This window comes from Sodiomyces alcalophilus (genome assembly GCF_042370955.1).
Source record: "Sodiomyces alcalophilus JCM 7366 unplaced genomic scaffold ACRALscaffold_4, whole genome shotgun sequence".
Classification (NCBI taxonomy): Eukaryota; Fungi; Ascomycota; class Sordariomycetes; order Glomerellales; family Plectosphaerellaceae; genus Sodiomyces; species Sodiomyces alcalophilus.
The window spans coordinates 2,137,728-2,154,949 of record NW_027263535.1 but is presented as its reverse complement, the minus strand read 5'-3'; the positions used below and the strand labels follow the sequence as shown (position 1 = coordinate 2,154,949).

General features: G+C 56.8%; 6 protein-coding genes across 6 annotated transcripts; 4 read left to right on the top strand and 2 right to left on the bottom strand.

Moving 5' to 3' along the window:
- Positions 1-498: 498 nt before the first annotated feature.
- On the top strand, positions 499-828 carry ACRALDRAFT_210919 (uncharacterized protein; the record flags this gene model as incomplete). Its single annotated transcript, XM_071023406.1, has 2 exons — positions 499-580; positions 662-828. The coding sequence occupies 2 exons, from the start codon at positions 499-501 to the stop codon at positions 826-828; spliced, it is 249 nt and encodes an 82-aa protein (XP_070874958.1).
- Positions 829-872: 44 nt separating this feature from the next.
- ACRALDRAFT_210920 (uncharacterized protein) lies at positions 873-1,377 on the top strand (the record flags this gene model as incomplete). The annotated part of the gene is made up of 3 exons (XM_071023408.1): positions 873-1,138; positions 1,206-1,233; positions 1,312-1,377. 3 exons carry the CDS (start codon positions 873-875, stop codon positions 1,375-1,377), a joined length of 360 nt encoding a protein of 119 aa, XP_070874957.1.
- A 480-nt stretch (positions 1,378-1,857) lies between these two features.
- Positions 1,858-3,203, bottom strand: ACRALDRAFT_2042175 (uncharacterized protein; the record flags this gene model as incomplete). The annotated part of the gene is made up of 2 exons (XM_071021224.1): positions 1,858-2,870; positions 2,966-3,203. 2 exons carry the CDS (start codon positions 3,201-3,203, stop codon positions 1,858-1,860), a joined length of 1,251 nt encoding a protein of 416 aa, XP_070874956.1.
- A 631-nt stretch (positions 3,204-3,834) lies between these two features.
- ACRALDRAFT_1076654 (uncharacterized protein) lies at positions 3,835-7,303 on the top strand (the record flags this gene model as incomplete). Its single annotated transcript, XM_071018525.1, has 3 exons — positions 3,835-4,443; positions 4,520-5,363; positions 5,457-7,303. 3 exons carry the CDS (start codon positions 3,835-3,837, stop codon positions 7,040-7,042), a joined length of 3,039 nt encoding a protein of 1,012 aa, XP_070874955.1. The 3' UTR covers positions 7,043-7,303.
- Positions 7,304-9,225: 1,922 nt separating this feature from the next.
- On the top strand, positions 9,226-10,693 carry ACRALDRAFT_2042173 (uncharacterized protein; the record flags this gene model as incomplete). Its single annotated transcript, XM_071021223.1, has 2 exons — positions 9,226-9,602; positions 9,646-10,693. 2 exons carry the CDS (start codon positions 9,226-9,228, stop codon positions 10,691-10,693), a joined length of 1,425 nt encoding a protein of 474 aa, XP_070874954.1.
- Positions 10,694-10,954: 261 nt separating this feature from the next.
- On the bottom strand, positions 10,955-15,997 carry ACRALDRAFT_1050792 (uncharacterized protein). Its single transcript, XM_071015652.1, has 3 exons — positions 15,503-15,997; positions 12,085-15,402; positions 10,955-11,947 (listed from the first exon to the last, which is right to left on the bottom strand). The coding sequence occupies exons 1-3, from the start codon at positions 15,550-15,552 to the stop codon at positions 11,125-11,127; spliced, it is 4,191 nt and encodes a 1,396-aa protein (XP_070874953.1). The 5' UTR covers positions 15,553-15,997; the 3' UTR covers positions 10,955-11,124.
- Positions 15,998-17,222: the final 1,225 nt, after the last annotated feature.

The following is a 17,222-nucleotide window of genomic DNA, read 5'->3' as shown; positions in this document are numbered from 1 at the left end:
AGGTGCGGCTGCCCGGAGTGCTGCTGGCGCCGAGGCGAGCATGGATAAGGGGGAGAGGCCGGGATGGCCCTCCGAGCCGACTGGTTCTGGCATGATTCCTTGGTATACGGATACACCGACGGAAGACTGAGGATATGGTAGAGTTATGTGGGAGGGATGGGAGGTATTGGAGGTAGAACTGGACAGAGGTGCCACATGTCGCTAGAATATAGCGAGGTGATGAACCGTGAGCTTGACCCCTCGTCGTACCGAGAACATTGCCTTATGAGACCTGTAGATATGAGCAATCGACTCTTATTTCCCAATCTTGCGCATAGGGAGTGATGAGTGCATTGTCCGCAGGCGAGTGTATGTCCTGGGATCTTGAATAGTTGCTGATGGGAGACTTTGGGGAATGTCAAAGTATTCACTGTCTTTCCATATCGCATCAGCAATCAAATGATAGCTCATGAAACGGCCTCCGTTGAAAAGCCTCTCCGTAGAGAGAAAGAGTTGGGAATGGGTGCATACGTCGTATATTATCATCTCCATTTACAGAAGGCTCCCGAGTCGTCGCCAAGAGGTCGTATCAGAACAGTCGGTCTCTAACTCGCACGGACCACCCATCACACCGACCAAATTACGAGCTCTGCTTAATCATCCAGTCACGTGTCATTGGCAGACTCACTTCTCCCCAATCCCGAACATCCTGTCCTGCTGACTCGCAACGTCGGATCGATTGACGACAAATCCCACCACATCCGTCTTCGACAACACGACGACGACGACGCCACTCCACTCCTCCATTCCAACTCCCTCGATAGCCGAAGAATACCAATTGGGACATAGACGCAACGAGACGCTTGGGAAAACAGTCAAATCACCGTTACAACATGTCGGCGGTCCGACCGAGCACCGCCCTGGCCCGCGCCGCCACCCGATCTCTCAAGTCGGCGACTGCGCCGACGGCGCGCTCCTTCTCCGTCACGGCTCGACGCCAGGGAGGCGGCTCCAACTTTGACCCGCCGAGCGGCTGGCTCTGGGGTGTCAAGCCCGGCGAGAAGTACGAGCGCGAGGGCTGGGAGATTCCCTTTTATACCCTCTTCTGCGGCGGCCTGGTTCTCTCCGGTGTCGTTCTCGCTTTCAAGCCCGACACTTCGTGAGTTTCCCCTGTTACCCTTTTGTTCTTCCTTTATGCGTACGGCCGGCCGGGTTTGTTTTCATAGCTACGACTCTTCCTGGACTGGGAGGGCTGTGCGGTAATTAGGCTGGCCAGGAGAACTTTGTGCTGACCATGTCCTTCCTCGCAGACTCGACACGTGGGCTCTTGAGGAGGCCAGGAGGAGATTAGAGAAGGAGGGCATTCTGCCTGACCCGTACCCCGAGAAGAAGGACTAAATGGCCGCCATGTCCGGATAGACAAAAGAGTCTGGGGGTCTTAGAGGAGGTGCACAATGGCGGGCATATGGGCCGGGAAGAGAAGTGGCTGGAATAGTATCCCAGTACGTCTGGTACGGGTTGTACATGACAACGTCTGAGTGATCTCATTTGATTTCCTTTCAAAGTCACATGTTTATTCGTCCATCACTTGGAATGGTTAGACTGCATGCACGACGCTCGATTCGTCAAACCTCTTCTATATCCGACTGACTATCGTACCCTGGATTGAGCCCCGACATCCCATATTCGCATGGTGCTCAGCTGGTTGAATATCACTGTGGTCCCAATCTTCTCATCTACAAGAATCTGTAAAATAAACAAACAGCACATGCTCCGCTCTATACAAAATGTGATGTCCCGCTGGGCATGGCGGGATGGCGCTAGAAACACCATCTACTCGTCCAGTCCGTCTTGAAGCTCCTCTGCTTGGCTCGCATCCTATGCAACGACATAACTCCACTCATGCTCCTCGTCACCATACTGCCGGCCCTCGATCCATCCCTTCATCCGCGTGGCAATCTCGCCCGACTCCTCCGTCTCGGCCAGGCCACAGCTGACCGTCTTGCCCTTCCAGGCGATGGACCGGACGGGGCTCACGACGGCCGCGGTACCGGCGCCGAAGGCCTCGACGAGCCTGCCCTCCTGCGCGGCCTCGTACAGCTCCTGCATGGTGTACTTGCGCTCCGACACCTTCCAGCCCTCGGGGACGAGCTTCTCGCGGGCGAGCGAGAGGACCGAGTCGCGGGTGACGCCGGCGAGGATGGTGCCGTCGAGGGGCGCGGTGACGAGCTCCTTCTGGCCCGTGGCGCGGTCCTTGATGGCGGCGAACATGTTCATGGTGCCGACCTCGGTGACGTACTCCTCCTCCCCGAACAGCCACAGGTTCTGCTGGTGGCCGCGGCTGGCCGCCTGGAGCTGGGGCACGATGCAGGGCGCGTAGTTGGCGCCGAGCTTCTTGTCGCCGACGCCGCCGGGCCACGCGCGGACGGCGTAGTCGGTGGCCTCGAGGGAGATGGCCTTGAATCCGGTCGGGTAGTACGGGCCGACCGGCGAGGCGATGACGTAGAGGAGGGCGGAGCCGGGGGGCCCGACGCCGAGCGTCTTTTGGGTGCCGATCATGGTCGGGCGCAGGTAGAGGGAGTAGCCGCGGGTCTCGGGGATGAAGCGCTCCTCGAGCCTGACGAAGCGGGAGATGAGCTCGATCAGGGCGGTGGGCTCAAAGTTGGGCAGGGCGATGCGGGCGGCCGACTTGTTGAAGCGGGCCATGTTCTTGTCCGGACGGAACAGGCGGATGTTGCCGGCCTTGTCCTTGTAGGCTTTCAGGCCCTCGAAGCACTCAAAGGCGTAGTGGAAGACGCAGGTGGCCGGGTCGAGGGAGATGTTTTGGTAGGGGACGATGCGCGGCGCCAGCCAGCCGTCTTGTTCGTTCCACTCGATGCTGAGCATGTGGTCTGGGAGGAGTTAGCGGGAAAAAAATATTAAAAATTAAATAAAAGAACAGAAAAGAGAAGACGAAACACATTGAGTGGAATCGCAAGGCACCAACCTGTAAATTTCTTGCCGAATACCAGATCTTCAGGATTTCCGAGGCTGCCAGGCGTCTTGGTCTTCTCGATGGTCAGCTTCGAGGCGTCCAGGCCGAGGGGCTTCGCCGCGGAGGCAGCCTGGGCCTGGACACTGTATAACCTCGCAGGTCTCTGCCATGGTAGTGATAGCCGGCTCTGGGTCGGAACGGAGGCTATTCTGAGTGCCCTGGAGGCACGAGGCAAAAAAGGTCGCATCATGGTGAATCCGTCTGGGTTGTTTGCGCAGGAGGAAAGACTCGAGAGTCGGCAAGAAACTTTGCAAGTTCAAATATCAATGGGAGGAGGAGAACAGGTAGACGGCTCGAGTAATGCGAACCTCCGCCTCTGAGAGGGAAGAGTCAAGAGAAGGAGCGGCTAGAGGTGGAAGGGCCCGAGTCGTGAGAAGATCGGAAACATATCGGAGCAACCAAAACCCATTGATGATTTTCCAGGGACTGGACCAGGCGGTGGGGAAGGGTTTGCTTATGTAAGACGAGCTATCGGCGTAGTGTGAGACAGAAGGACTCCAAGGTGTTTCGACCAATGGGAGAGCTCCTGATTAGTATAGCTTCCAGGTACTGAATAGGTACTAATTAGTGGAGACACAGTGGGGTAAAGGTACCTATGTACGTGTTAAGGCTGACTTGGTGCTTCCCCTGACGTTCGACTGATAAGGTACCAGACCAAATACACCCACAAGCACTATCACTATCACCATCCAAAGCTTCCACGACAGTCAACTCCACGGCTTCAACCCAGAGCAAACAACTATCATCACACCTCGTCCGTCATGAAGATCGAGCCATCACATCCGATACCCCTTCCACCGTAACGTCCCCCAGCGCCGACCATGTTTTCCTCGGCGTTAAAGTCCTTCGCCTCCAGCAACATCACATCCAACTATTCCATCTCCCAGACGGTCACGTCGACCGCCGGGCCGTGGAAGATCTACGACTGCAAGAAAAAGTCCACGGGCAAGGCCTACAGCCTCTTTTCGTTTGAGAAAAAGTCGCTCGACGGCCACGGCAGCTCCCTCGGGCGCAGCAGCGCGTCGGCGTTCAAGCGCGCCACCGAGGAGGTCGTCGAGCGCCTGCGGAAGGAAGCCAGCAGCCTCGCCAAGCTGCGCCACCCCAGCGTTCTCGAACTCGTCGAACCCGTCGAGGACACCCGCGGTGGCCTGCAGTTTGTGACCGAGGCCGTGACGGCGTCCCTCGCGAGCTTGCTACAGGAGAAGGATGACCAGGAGCGCGGCGGCGGGGGCGGCGGCGCGGGTGGTCGATCTAGCCGTTATGTGACGGAGAATGCCGACGGCGTGCGTAGGCGGCGCGAGCTGGAGATTGATGAGCTCGAGATCCAGAAGGGTCTCTTGCAAATCAGCAAGGCGCTGGAGTTTCTACATGACCATGCCGGCCTCGTGCATGGAAACCTAACGCCTGATGTTATTTTGATCAATGCCAAGGTCAGTCTTTTTGCGAAGTATTAAGGCGTGTTCTCAAGTTGTTCGACTACCTGTGCTAAAAGAAAATCGTGCTCAGTCGGATTGGAAAATCAGCGGCCTGGCATTCTGCAGTCCACCGGAAAACTCGAACAAGGCGACTTCGTTCCAACCCATCAGCCTGGGCGAGATTCTCAACCTAGACCCCCGACTCCCCCGGTTCGTCCAGCTGAACCTCGATTACACATCCCCCGATTTTGTCCTAGACAACAACCTCACCCCAGCGGCCGACATGTTCTCGCTGGGGCTGCTCTGCATCGCCCTCTACAATCATCCCCACCAATCTCCGCTCCAGACGCACGGCAGCCTCTCGACGTACAAGAGACTCTTTTCCTCTTCCTCCACCGTCCCCTCTTCGTCCAACGGATTTCTGTCGTCGAGAAGCCTGCCGCGGGATCTGTCGGCGCACGTCTTGCCGCGACTGCTGGGCCGGCGGCCGGCGCAGCGCATGAGCGCGCGGGAGTTCCAGGACAGCGAATACTTTGACAACATCCTGGTGTCGACGATCCGGTTCCTCGACGCGTTCCCGGCCAAGACGCCCAACGAAAAGGCGCAGTTCATGCGGGGCCTCAACAAGGTCCTGCCCTCGTTCCCCAGGGCGGTGACGGAGAAGAAGCTGCTCCCGGCCTTGCTGGAGGAGATGAAGGACAGGGACCTGATCGCGCTGATTTTGCAAAACGTCTTCAAGATTATCGAGCTGCTGCCTGCGCCGAAGCGTCCGTTTGCCGAAAGGGTGCGGCCGGTTCTCAAGCAGACATTCCTGTCGACCGGCAAGAAGGAGAACGAGCCCCAGCGGGATCCGGCGAGAGACGCCGGGCTCATGGTCGTCCTCGAGAACATGTCGCTGGTCACCGGCAATTGCAGCGGCAAGGAGTTTACAGACGGTAAGTGGGCGACGGCGAGCTAAAAGCACTTCTCCTCCTCTTGCATCCAATCGATTCAGACCTTGTGCCATTTACTGACAAACCCGCCGGTAGATATCCTTCCCATTATCATGGCGGCCATTGAATCGACGACGCCGGCCGTGGTCGATGCGGCGCTGCGTGGTCTCCCTTCGGTACTGCCCGTGCTTGACTTTAGCACCATCAAAAACGAGCTGTTCCCGGTGATCGCCACGGTGTTTAGCAGGACGAGCAGTCTGGCCATCAAGGTCCGCGGCTGCCAGGCCTTTGTGGTTTTGTGCGGCGGATCCAACGATGCGCTGAGCGGCGGAGTGGACGACCTGGGCCTGCCGAGGAAGAAGCCGTCCTCTTCGTCGAGCGCGGTGGACAAGTACACGATGCAGGAGAAGATTGTACCGCTGATCAAGGCGATCAAGACGAAGGAACCGGCGGTGATGATGGCGTCGTTGGGCGTGCTCCGGGTGGTTGGCGAGGTGGCGGACGCGGACTTTGTGGCCATGGAAATCTTGCCAATCCTATGGCACATGAGCCTGGGCCCGCTCCTCAACCTGAAGCAGTTCCAGTCGTTTATGGAGCTGGTCAAGTCGCTGTCGAAACGGGTGGAGGAAGAGCAGTCGCGGAAGCTGCAGGAGCTCAACACGCACACCAACGGGACCGTGGGCGGGTCGGACGACCTGCTCGCCTTTGGGGGCGTGACGGGTACTTCGTTTGACGCGTCGAACACGGCGACGGAGAACGATTTCGAGCAGCTGGTCAAGGGGAGGGCATCATCCGGGCAGGCGTCGACGGCGGTTACGGACGGGCTCGCGGGCTGGGACGAGACGACGCCGGCAAGCGGCGGGACCAATGCCGGTGCGATGGGGAGGTTGTCGACAGGCTCCGGGTCGCGGTCCAGCACGCCGGCGGCGTTTTCGTGGTCGACGCCGAGCCCCGCGCCGGCGCGACCTGGCGGAGGCCAGTTGGGTGCCGCCAAGCCGCAAGCGCAGCCGGGGTTCCGGACGGTGACGCCGGATTTGGCGACGGCATTCCCGTCGATGCAGCCCTCGACGACGCAGTTCTCGCAGCCGCTGCAGCCGATGACGCAGCAGAAGACGGGACCGAGTGCAGGGCCATCGTCGTCGATTAACTGGGGCGCGGCGACGGCGGCGGCGTCATCGAATCCGTGGGCCTCGACGGCGAGTCCCAGCACCATGTCGACCTTGTCACCGCAGACCACTGCGATGGCGAGCTCGAATACGGGACTGGGTGGGATGAGTACGGCGATGGGCGGGATGACGCTCGGAAGTCAGAGGCCTGGCGTGGGATCGTCGCAGAGCTCCTTTTCGCTTCCCCCTCCCCCAGGCGGAAGTACGGCTCTCAATAGCAGTAAATCGGTTGGTTCGTCCGGGCTTTCGGGGTTCAGCTTGCCTTCACCTCCGGCACAGCGGCCGGCGTCGGGGTCAATGGCTGGTTCGATGATGAGCAACATGAATTGGCAGACGAGTACGACAGGAGCGGGCGGTGGTATGGGGACGGGGATGACGATGGGAATGGGGATGGGAATGGGCTCAGCAGGAAGCATGAATAGTTTCACGACACAACAACAGAGCCAGCAGGGACAGGGACAGGGACAGGGGCAAACGCAAAAGTCTGGGCTGGACAAGTACCAGAGTCTTATCTAATTTGGCATGACGAGGTGTGAAGGTGGGGAGTTACGGGTCTGTGTATATAGGAATGGATGGAGAGAAGTCCACAGCAAGCGATGATGGGGAAAAGCCATGTCGGGAGTTTGTACGATGATACTCGATGGTGTTTTACCCGAAGTACTGAGTAGGGCATGTCGTGAGACCCTCCGTAGGGGGTTTGTCAGTGATGTACCTACAGATACCATACACGCACACATATATACATCATGTACATATTTATTTTGTATCACACTTTGGAGGACGAGTAGTTGGTATAGGGGATGTTGGAGAACCCAGTCCTTAGTTTCACTGCTACTTTATTTGAACCCCCGTATTGGTACCAAAACGCACTTATACCACCACCACCGTATAAGAAAAAAACATAAACTATAGTGAAAAAAGACATCTAAATGATAAAAAAGAGATGGCAATAGGTCTGGGTACTCCTAATTTTCCTCCTCTCTTCCTTGTTTCTACTCAGCTTTAATCCGGCTTTCCGAAGAGGGAGAGGGTATCAGTAGTCACTTCAAGTACTATGCCATCTGCTTCTCGGTTTACATGTAGGTACTTAGTCGGTAAACTGCCTATACCTCTATACGTCTATACTACAACTAAGCTACTATTAGTCCGTGGTTCTTCGCTCTTCTCATTTCGTTTCTTATTCCCATCTCACTCTTCCTCTTCCTCCGCCTCCTCCTCCCCCCTTACAACTCGGCTTTTCTTTTTCCTCTCTTCCCACTCCATACCAAAAATCACAACCAGCGCTCTCCTTCTCTTCTACCCTCCTTATTCCCAACTACTGGGCTTTCCTTTTCCTCAATCACAACTCAGACTACCCGCAGATAGGCTTCTCTATCAGATTGTCATCAAACTGAATACCAAAGAAACAACTTCTTAACATTCGCCTTCATCGTCTTCTCTCCAGGCGTCACCCTCTTTTCATTCCATCTCGCGGACCATTCATTGATCACCATCACGGACGAGAGCTTAACTAAGGCACCCCAAGGCTGCGCGACGTGACTAGACAGACGACTCAGCCAAAGCAGAGCTCCGTCGCTTGACTGTAAGAAATTAAAACAAGCTGTAAGCAAGAATCCCTTCAATTTTCCTCCCTCCGTCTCTCCTCTCTTTTGACTCTGCCCTCCCCTTCATTCACCCACCATATCACCACATGATCAATATCTTCAGAAGCAAAGCAGTGGCGACTCGGAATACTAATTCTACTCTTCCACTAGTTTCGCATTGCCCAAGACAATTCTCAAGTGTATTAGACTTGGAAAAAGGGCTTTTGTCTATCTAGCAAGCCGCACATAAACTCGTGCGTATTTTCACATTGGCTTCTGCTCATTCACCTGTTTGTTCCCAATTGGATATCTTTGAACCTCTTCTTTTCAGCACTTGCTCGCCATCGCATCATAATCACTCTTCGTCACTTCGCTTCTTCATCTATGCCAATTCACCAACACTTTGAACTTGTCCTCGACAAACGACACCAAGACAGATTCTAACACCATCACCCCAGCTATAGCTTCACAACTTCACTCTTTCTCGTCTTCGCCAACTAGAAGAATCCTGGCATATGAACCTATGAGCCAGAGTTTCAGAGCACAGCCAACCTCCCAACCGGCCAAAATCATTGACCCTTCGTCGTCGGGTTCATAAAAAGCGGCTTAAACGCGCAGGTTCCAAACTCAGCCTCAAACACGAGGAATCCAAGCCATGCCCAAAACCACCCGTGTTGCTCAGCTCAAGTCAAAGTCCAAGACCAAACACCCGTCGTCACGCTCCCTGGCCTCGGGTGCCGACTTGGACTCCGACACCGTCTTGAGCCGCTCCGTCTCTCTTTCCGCCTCAGCCTCCCATGCTGGGTCTGCGCCCAGCTCGGCTACCGCCACCGCCACTACGAGTCCCGATGCCTCTGCTTCTTCTTCTTCAGAAGAAGACGAACCCATAGCCCGCCACGATTCCCATAGTCTGCAGGAACTTGACGACCGGGCCAAAGATGCTCAGGAGGACTTTTCCAACGATGATTCCCTCTTTGAAGATGCCATCAATGGCCTTCCCGAGGTCGTTTTCAACGATGGCGGTAGGTTCAACTCATCATCCCTGCCTTGACCACCACCTGTGTTGATCGACCGTCGTGTCCAGACCCCAATGTCTGCCAACCCGCCGAAGCCTATATGCTTCGCCAGCTGCTCCGATCCGTCGGCCCCCGCGAATTCTGCCTCCGGACAGTCGACTCGGGCCGCTACACATCCAAGAAGCTCCTCACCGCTTTCGGCATCAAAGCCCCGGCCTTCCTCGAAGACGAAAACGACGCCCATGCCAACGAGGATGCCTACCTGAGCCTGTTGACCCTCGCCATCAGCCGCGAGCTGTCCAAGCGAGCCAAGCTCCTCCAGTACAACACCCTCGACGACGCCGTCAACCTCCTCCGCACGAGCCGCAACATCATGGTCATCACCGGCGCCGGCATCTCCACCTCGCTCGGCATCCCCGACTTCCGCTCCAAGGGCACCGGCCTCTACGCCAAGCTAGAGCGCATGGGCCTGCACCTGTCCGACCCGCAGGAGGCCTTTGACATTCACATGTTCCGCGAGGGACCCCACCGTCTTCTACACCGTCGCCAAGGAGATCGTCGTCAAGATCAACCGCCATTCCCCCACCCACGCCTTCATTGCCATGCTCGACCGCATGGGCAAGCTTCTCACAAACTACTCCCAAAACATCGACAACATCGAAGGCCTCGCCGGCGTGTCGCCCGACCGCCTCATCCAGTGCCACGGCTCCTTCGCCACCGCCACCTGCCTCAGCTGCGGCTACCGCTGCAACGGAGACGACATTTTCCCGGACATTCGCCAGAGGCGCATCCCCCGCTGCCCGGAATGCCTCGAACGCCACCAGAAAGAACTGCAGCAGCAGCGTGGACAGTCGAAACGAGCCAGTCATACCAAGCGGAAGCGTTCAGACAATGGCGACGCCACAGGCGCGTCCACCCCCAGTTCCGCCGCGAGTTCCACCTCGGCCGCGCCGCGCAAGCGCCGCCGCAACCGAAACGCCTACGGCTTCGACCTCGAAGACGACGACGACGAATCCGACGACGACGCCCTGGCCGCCGCCGATTTCGCCTTTGACCACCCCGCCGGCATCATGAAGCCCGACATCATCTTCTTCGGCGAGGGCCTCCCCGACGCCTTTGGCGAGCGCCTCGCCCACCACGACAGGGACAAGGTCGACCTGGTCCTCGTCATCGGCACCAGCATGAAGGTCACCCCCGTCTCCGAGATTGTCTCGTGGCTCCCGCCCCACGTCCCCCAGATCTGCATCTCCCTCGAGCCCATCACCCACATCAACTTTGACATCGACCTCGTAGGAGAGTGCGACGTCGTCGTCGCAGAGCTCTGCCGCCGCGCCGGCTGGACCTTGCGCCACGACATGGTCCCCGACGGCCAAGTCGTCGATATCGAGTCGGAGCCTGGCTTTCCTCATCGCCACCGGTTTACCCAGGTGTATCCGCCCAAAGTGCCCAAGATGGAGGATCCCGAGGGCGAAGACGACGAAGATGAGGTGAAGGTGGAGGAGGAGGAGAAGGAGAAGAAAGGGAGGGATAGAAGGATAGGAAGGAATAAAGGCTCACTAGATGATTGACGTTTGCGAAGCTCATGGCGTTCCGGGGAAAGGGGAAATAGGAAACGGTAGTCTTATTTGTTTGTTTGCTCGCCTGCCAACTTTGGAATATCTTGGTAAATATCATTTTCGGTGGTGTAATATGATTCTCATGATCATGAATTTAACCAACTGCTGCAGTGATCTTCTCTTATGTCTTCCCATAGCTGGCAAACGGGATATAGATGTTGATGGTTCGAATTCAGACACAGAACATCGGCAGAAGCGATGAGAAACAAGAAACTCCCAGGTCAAAAATCGCACCCTAAAATATTCATACTCCTTAGGTATCATACAAATACAAATACAAAAGGAACGTGTTCCTGTCCGCACAACCAACCGAAAACAACGCCGCGCAATGTCCGTATTACTCCCCGCTTGGTACTAAAATCCCCTTAGGTAGGGTTAAGCGGTTACTCCAAAGACGCCTTGTCCTTCTCCTCTTGCTGCGATGGTTCCGCCGTGCTGATGTTGCCTTGATTGTGAATGCTGCCACCAGACGCCGAATTTTGTCTATGAATCCCATCCCTGCCTTCGCCTCCCGTAGCCTCGCCGCGGCGACTCCTTCCGTCGGCCGGTGACCACCCAGCTGCTACACCAGCCGCTACCAGACCGGCCATGACGGTGGGCGCCCCCAACGCCGAGTTGGACCGGCTGCGGTTGCTCCTCGACCGCCTCCTTGACTCGGGTGTTGGCGGAGCCTGCTGCTGCATCGAGCTGAAGCTATTCTGCCGTTGAGGAGTGACCGGCGCCTTGTACGAGTTGGCCCGCGAGTGCGATGGGCTACGCGAGTACGAAGCAAGCGTCTCGCGCGGGTGCTGGACCGCGAATTTGAGGTTGTTCAGGCGCCCGCCCTTCATGCGCTTGAGGAAGGCCAGTTCGTCACGCACGTCTGCCAGCGGTTCCGGGTACACGCCGAACCGCTCTTCGTCCGACACGGTCACCCCGGGCAGCCGCTCCTTGGCCCGCCGCTTCAGGTAATCCGGCACGAGCCGCCTCACGAATTCGTCGGGGATCAGGCGGATCAGCATGCCGACTGGGATCGACAGAAAGCCCAGGACAATGGCGACGCCCCACTGCGAAGGGGTTTGCCCGTGTTTGGAGATCTGCAAGGCCGGACCGCCCACGAAGATGATCAGGATCTGGCCGCCGATCATAGCGCAGCTAATACCCATGAAGAAGTAGTTCTTCGTGAGACCTTCGAAGATGTTGAACTTGTTGTCCAGGCGTCGGTTGCTGTGGCGTGGTAAGCATATACTCAGGGCACTGTCTCCGGTCTTTTTTTCGGCTTTTTTTTTTCTTCTTTTTTTTTCTTTTTCTTTTTTTGCGGGCCCTTGAACAAACAGGGGACGGGAGGTCGATAGAGGACTTACTTCCACTGGTTGAAGATTTGCATCCACACAAACGTATTGAACACGACCGTGTTGACCTGAGTCTGAAAGTCCTCCGGTTCCAGATTCATTTCGTTTCCGGCCGGTAGGACTTTGGAGCCGCCGTAGAAGAGCATAAAGGTGATGGCTAACTGGTACACGGTCTGTCCGAGGACCATCTTCCACATGGTCGTCGATATGATGGACGCGTCGCGGGGTTCTGGCCGCCTGTCCAGGACGCTCCGCTGCGGCGGGTCCGTGGCGAGGGCGAGAGCTGCGAGGGTATCCATTATGAGATTCACCCACAGGAGCTGCACGGCCGTTAGCACGGATGCTTCGTTGGACACAGCCGTGACGAAGGTCAGGATGACGGCCGTCACGTTGACCGTCAGCTGGAACTGCAAAAACCGCTTGACAGCATCGTTCACCGCACGACCCCACATCAGGGCCTTGACGATCGAATTGAAGTTATCATCCATGAGGATGATAGCTGAGGCCTCCTTGGCTACCTCGGTGCCCGCAATGCCCATGGAGAAGCCGACGTCGGCCGTCTTGAGCGCGGGGGCATCGTTGGTGCCGTCACCGGTAACGGCAACGATTTCGCCTTGGTCCTTCAGGCGCTTAACCAGGATACGTTTATCTTCGGGGCTCGACCGGGCCAGGACGTGAAGACGCGGGATGATCTCTTCTTGTTCCGACCTGGACAAATTGCGAAACTCGGGACCTTCCATGACGATACTGTCGGGCTGCAGGATACCGCACTCTTGGGCGATGGCCTTTGCCGTGACTTTGTTGTCGCCCGTCACCATGCGAACGCAGACGCCAGCCCTCTGACAGGTACGAACGGCTTCTGGCACCCCTTCGCGGAGTGGATCCTGAATACCGACGACGCCGATGAAGGCCATGCGCCGGAAAATGTCCTCAAACTCAACCTCACCCTTGCCCCCGTCATGGCGGCGTGGGGAACGAGGGGGCCACCTGTCAAAGTCCCTGTAGGCGAGGCCAATGGTGCGCAGACTTCGGGATGCGTAGCTATGGATCAGGGAGTTGATCGACTTATGATCCTCAGCCGTCATGGGAACGAGCGAGGCATCGGCGGATGGATCACCAAAGATTTGCGTGCACTTATTGAGGACGATTTCCGAGGCGCCCTTGACGTAGAGCCGAGCCCGGCCGCCCGGCAAGGGAACAACGATGCCCATACACTTCCGGGCCGAGTCGAAGGGGATGAGCTGCAGCGTCTGCACGCTGGCACGCTCTTCGGCAACGGGACCCATGCCAAGATGGTTCTGGGCCAGCAAGAGCAGGGCGGTTTCCGTCTTGGAGCCAATAAAGGTTTTCTTGCCGTCGACTTCGCCCTCAAAGGCGGTGGAGTTGAGGGCGACTGACTGGACCATTATCTCCTTGACTTCGGGGCTGAGGGTCTCGACAAACTTGGAGACGGAAGCGCTGTCGCTCACGGTGGAATCGCTGGCGTCCCTGTCCCCGTTGTCGTCCGAGTCCTCGGGGGAATGGGCGCCGAATCGGTGGGTGGTGCCAATGGACCCGGTCACGACCTGCATCTTGTTCTGGGTCAAGGTTCCCGTCTTGTCGGAGCAGATATTGGTGGCATTCCCCATCACCTCGCAGGCCTTGAGGTGCCTGACGAGGTTGTTGTCCTTGAGCATTCGGGTGGTGGCGAATGCCAGGGCCAGGGTGACGGCGAGCGGGAGGCCTTCGGGCACGGCGACGACGATGATGGTGACGACGACGATGAAAATGTTAATGAACATCTGTCCTTTCTCGGTAGGGGTTACGCCCGACATGTTCGGAAGGCGGGCGAGGAACCTGATGAAGAGAACAATGAAGAGCAGCAGACCTGCGGCACCGCCGAGCTTGGCAATGTATTCGGCGATGGTGTTCAGCTTGGACTGCAGGGGCGTGACCTCGGGATCTTCGGCCAGGGACATGAGAGTTTGGCCGTAGGTCGAGTTGACGCCTGTCGAGGTCACCATGAAGGTGCCGACGCCTTCCATGACGCGGGCGCCGGACAAGATGAAGGGGTCCATCTTGGTAGTATCCTCGTTGTTCTCGATGGCGGCAAAAACGTCTTGGGCGGCTTTCTTTTTAATAATATCCGACTCTCCCGTGGCCTGCGACTCGTCACACTTGACGTTGAACCCCTCGATGAGGAGACCATCGACGGGCACCAGGTCCCCCGGTTCGAGATGGACGACGTCGCCGACGAGAATGTCAAAGACGGAAATCTCCATGACCTTCCCCGACCGGACCACCTTGACCTCGCGGTCCTGCTTCTTCTTGTTTAGCTTGGCAAACTGGCGCTCCTTGGAGTAGTCGTTGAGCGACCCGACAATGACGACGATGGCGATTGCGACGACGATGGCGACACCCTCCACCCACTCTATCTGGGGTTCGTCGTCGTCGTGCTTGATGCCTACTGTCTGATATATGCCAATGGCCAGGGACACGGCGGCGGCGGCGGTGAGGAGCATCAGCACTTTATCTTGGTAGGTGATCCACATCAATTGGAGCAAGCTTTTGCCCTTCTTTTCGGGCAGCCGGTTGTCCTTGAAGACTCGCTTCCTGTCGGCGAAAGCGCCTTTCCCGGGGCTGCCGGAAGCAATGCCAGGCTCCTCTGCGGCCGGCTCTTTCGTCTCTTCCGGCTCGACGTCCTTCGGATGGTCCGAGTGATGGGCGCGGCGGCCAACGTGGGCCGTGGCCTGCTCGAAGGTTACGTGCCGGACAGCCGTGGTCTCGTCCAGGCTCAGGCCGGCTTTTCGGTCGCTCTGGACTCCTTTCTCGAGGCCGGTGAGGCCACCGATTTTGTAAAAGGCAGCCAGATTCTTGGGACTGAGGAGCTTGTTCAGTTGACCAGGACTGAAGGCATAAGGGTTGTTCTCGACTTCAAAGTCGGCTTCTTTCCCCTGGTCTGGTTTCAAGGCGTCGTCGTCGTTCACCAGATGGTCATTGGTGGCGTGGCCGGCGGTGCCAGACTTCTCCGAGACGGAGAGGGAGCCGAGGGTTTCGTCCTGGGACGAAACAAAGGAGCGAGGGGCATCATCGGAATCCACGGAGTTTTGTCTCGATCGTGTGTTGGCGGGGACGGCTAGGAATGCGCGGTCGTTGCTCCTCTGCGTGGCAGATCTGTCGCGAGAGGTGGCCCAATCTACGGCTGTCGGGTCAAGGGTAGTCGAGGGGCTGATCGGTTCATCCTGGGCGAAGACGGGGCCGGCTCCTGGATGTCTTGAATGGTCCTGGGGACTGAATTCCGGCGGGGGTTCCCAGGCATCGGCGCCTGTGGTGTCGATGGTGATGGTAGGACTGTGCGCAAGACGTAAGGGAAAGGAAACAGGAAGTCAGTCGGTCATTCAGTTGAAGGAGGTGCCCGGAAGGGTTTGCCCGCGACGGGGACCATACATACGCTCTAGGTCTGCCCGCAGGCGGTGATCCGCCGTTGGGATCGGGCGTCATGGTGACAACAGGTTGGAGGAGGGACTGATGGCTCCTATGGGAGCGGCCCTAGACGAGAAAAGGGCCCAAACGGGCGGACAAAGGAATACAAACGGGCGACTCGAAAGGATGGTCGGATAGGATACTTGGAAGGAGACGCATTCACCCGGCCGGTGCAATGAAAAGGTTCTAGGGTCGGCGATTGATGCGTTGTAGGAATCGAGTAAGTAGAGCAGACAGACGCCTGTGTCGATATCAATCTATAAATGAAACGATCGTGAGTTGGAACTCGTAAAGCGAAGGGGCGCTCTCTAGTGAAGGCGTTTGAGAAAACGCGTAAATATAGACAGGCTCGAAGGGAATGAAGACAACAAAGAGGGACAAGAAGAAAAGCGGTAAAATAGAAATACAATAAAAATAAAATACAACTTGAAAGACAAAGGAGTGGCAAGGAATTAGCGACTCGTCCCGAAGCCGCTTCCCAAGAGAGGTTGCAACAGTTTCCAAGTTGGAATCGCAGGAGGCCCCTTCCCGATGAACTGGAGCTGAGCCCAGGTACCTACAGTGTAAGAGTCCGAGCTTGGCATGCCAGAAACACTGTGGTGTCCATGGGTGGAAATTACCTAATTTAGCTTCCGGCTTCCCTAGCCGTAGGTGTATACAGTGCAATACAGTGTCTAAGTCAATAGAAATACACGTTACTTGTACTGTACGGTACGTACAACGTACCTGCCCGTGTTGAGAAGATGAAGACGTGATAGTGGAAGGAACGAGGGAGGGAGACCTTACGAATACTTCATGTGATGAGGAGAAGGTGCGGCCAATTTGCAACCGGTATGTCTGAACTCGTAACCACTTGCAGCAACTCTTCCATTTTCATATCGGCCCCTCGCAAGCAAGCTTACGCGATACAAAGTCCGACCATATGACTCGACCTTGAAACTGCTTCCCTCGAGTAAGCAGCCAGGGACAATTGTCACTTCCATTACTGTTTTCAATGTCCTAAATGGGGATGGGATGGTTGTCGAGACGCCTATGGTACTATTGTGGTCTGTCTTACTTCCACTCTCGACACTGGCGAACGATGGCGAGGGCAATGGCCTGTCAATGACCTGTCAGCCATGCGGGTAATCATTCTCCCAACTCCCAATTACCTCCCATTGCCATTGGCAGCCCAATACCCCGAGTCCTTCGTTCTCGGACAAAATCGAAAGGAAACGGGGCTCCATGGATCTACGAGGCAGACCCTGCACACGCCCAAGTCGATCGAGCCGGCGAGACGGAGCCAAATTCAGACGTCTCCTCCGTCATGCAGTCTTACTCCGACAAAGGAACCTCGCTGAAGCGCCTTTTCAAGTAAACCATGCCGCCAAGACATAACATCACAGCTATTTCTGTATCTAGGGTAATTTGTCTAGCTCTATGATGCTGCGGGGGATCAATAACCTGGCATCCGCTGGGCCATATCACCGGCGATGGATGAACATGACTGCATTGTGCATATGTAAGAGCGCAAACGACAGCAAGGGCTGGGAGCTCTTCTCGTTCCCACCCAGTATCTACCGTGACCGTCCAGGAACGATTTAGCAGCTTGGCGTCTGTCGTTTGTCTCCAGGCTTACCCCGCGAAGTAAGCTGACGTGAACCGATAACGACGACCAGTTCACCGCCGTCCTCACTCACCGCCTCCCG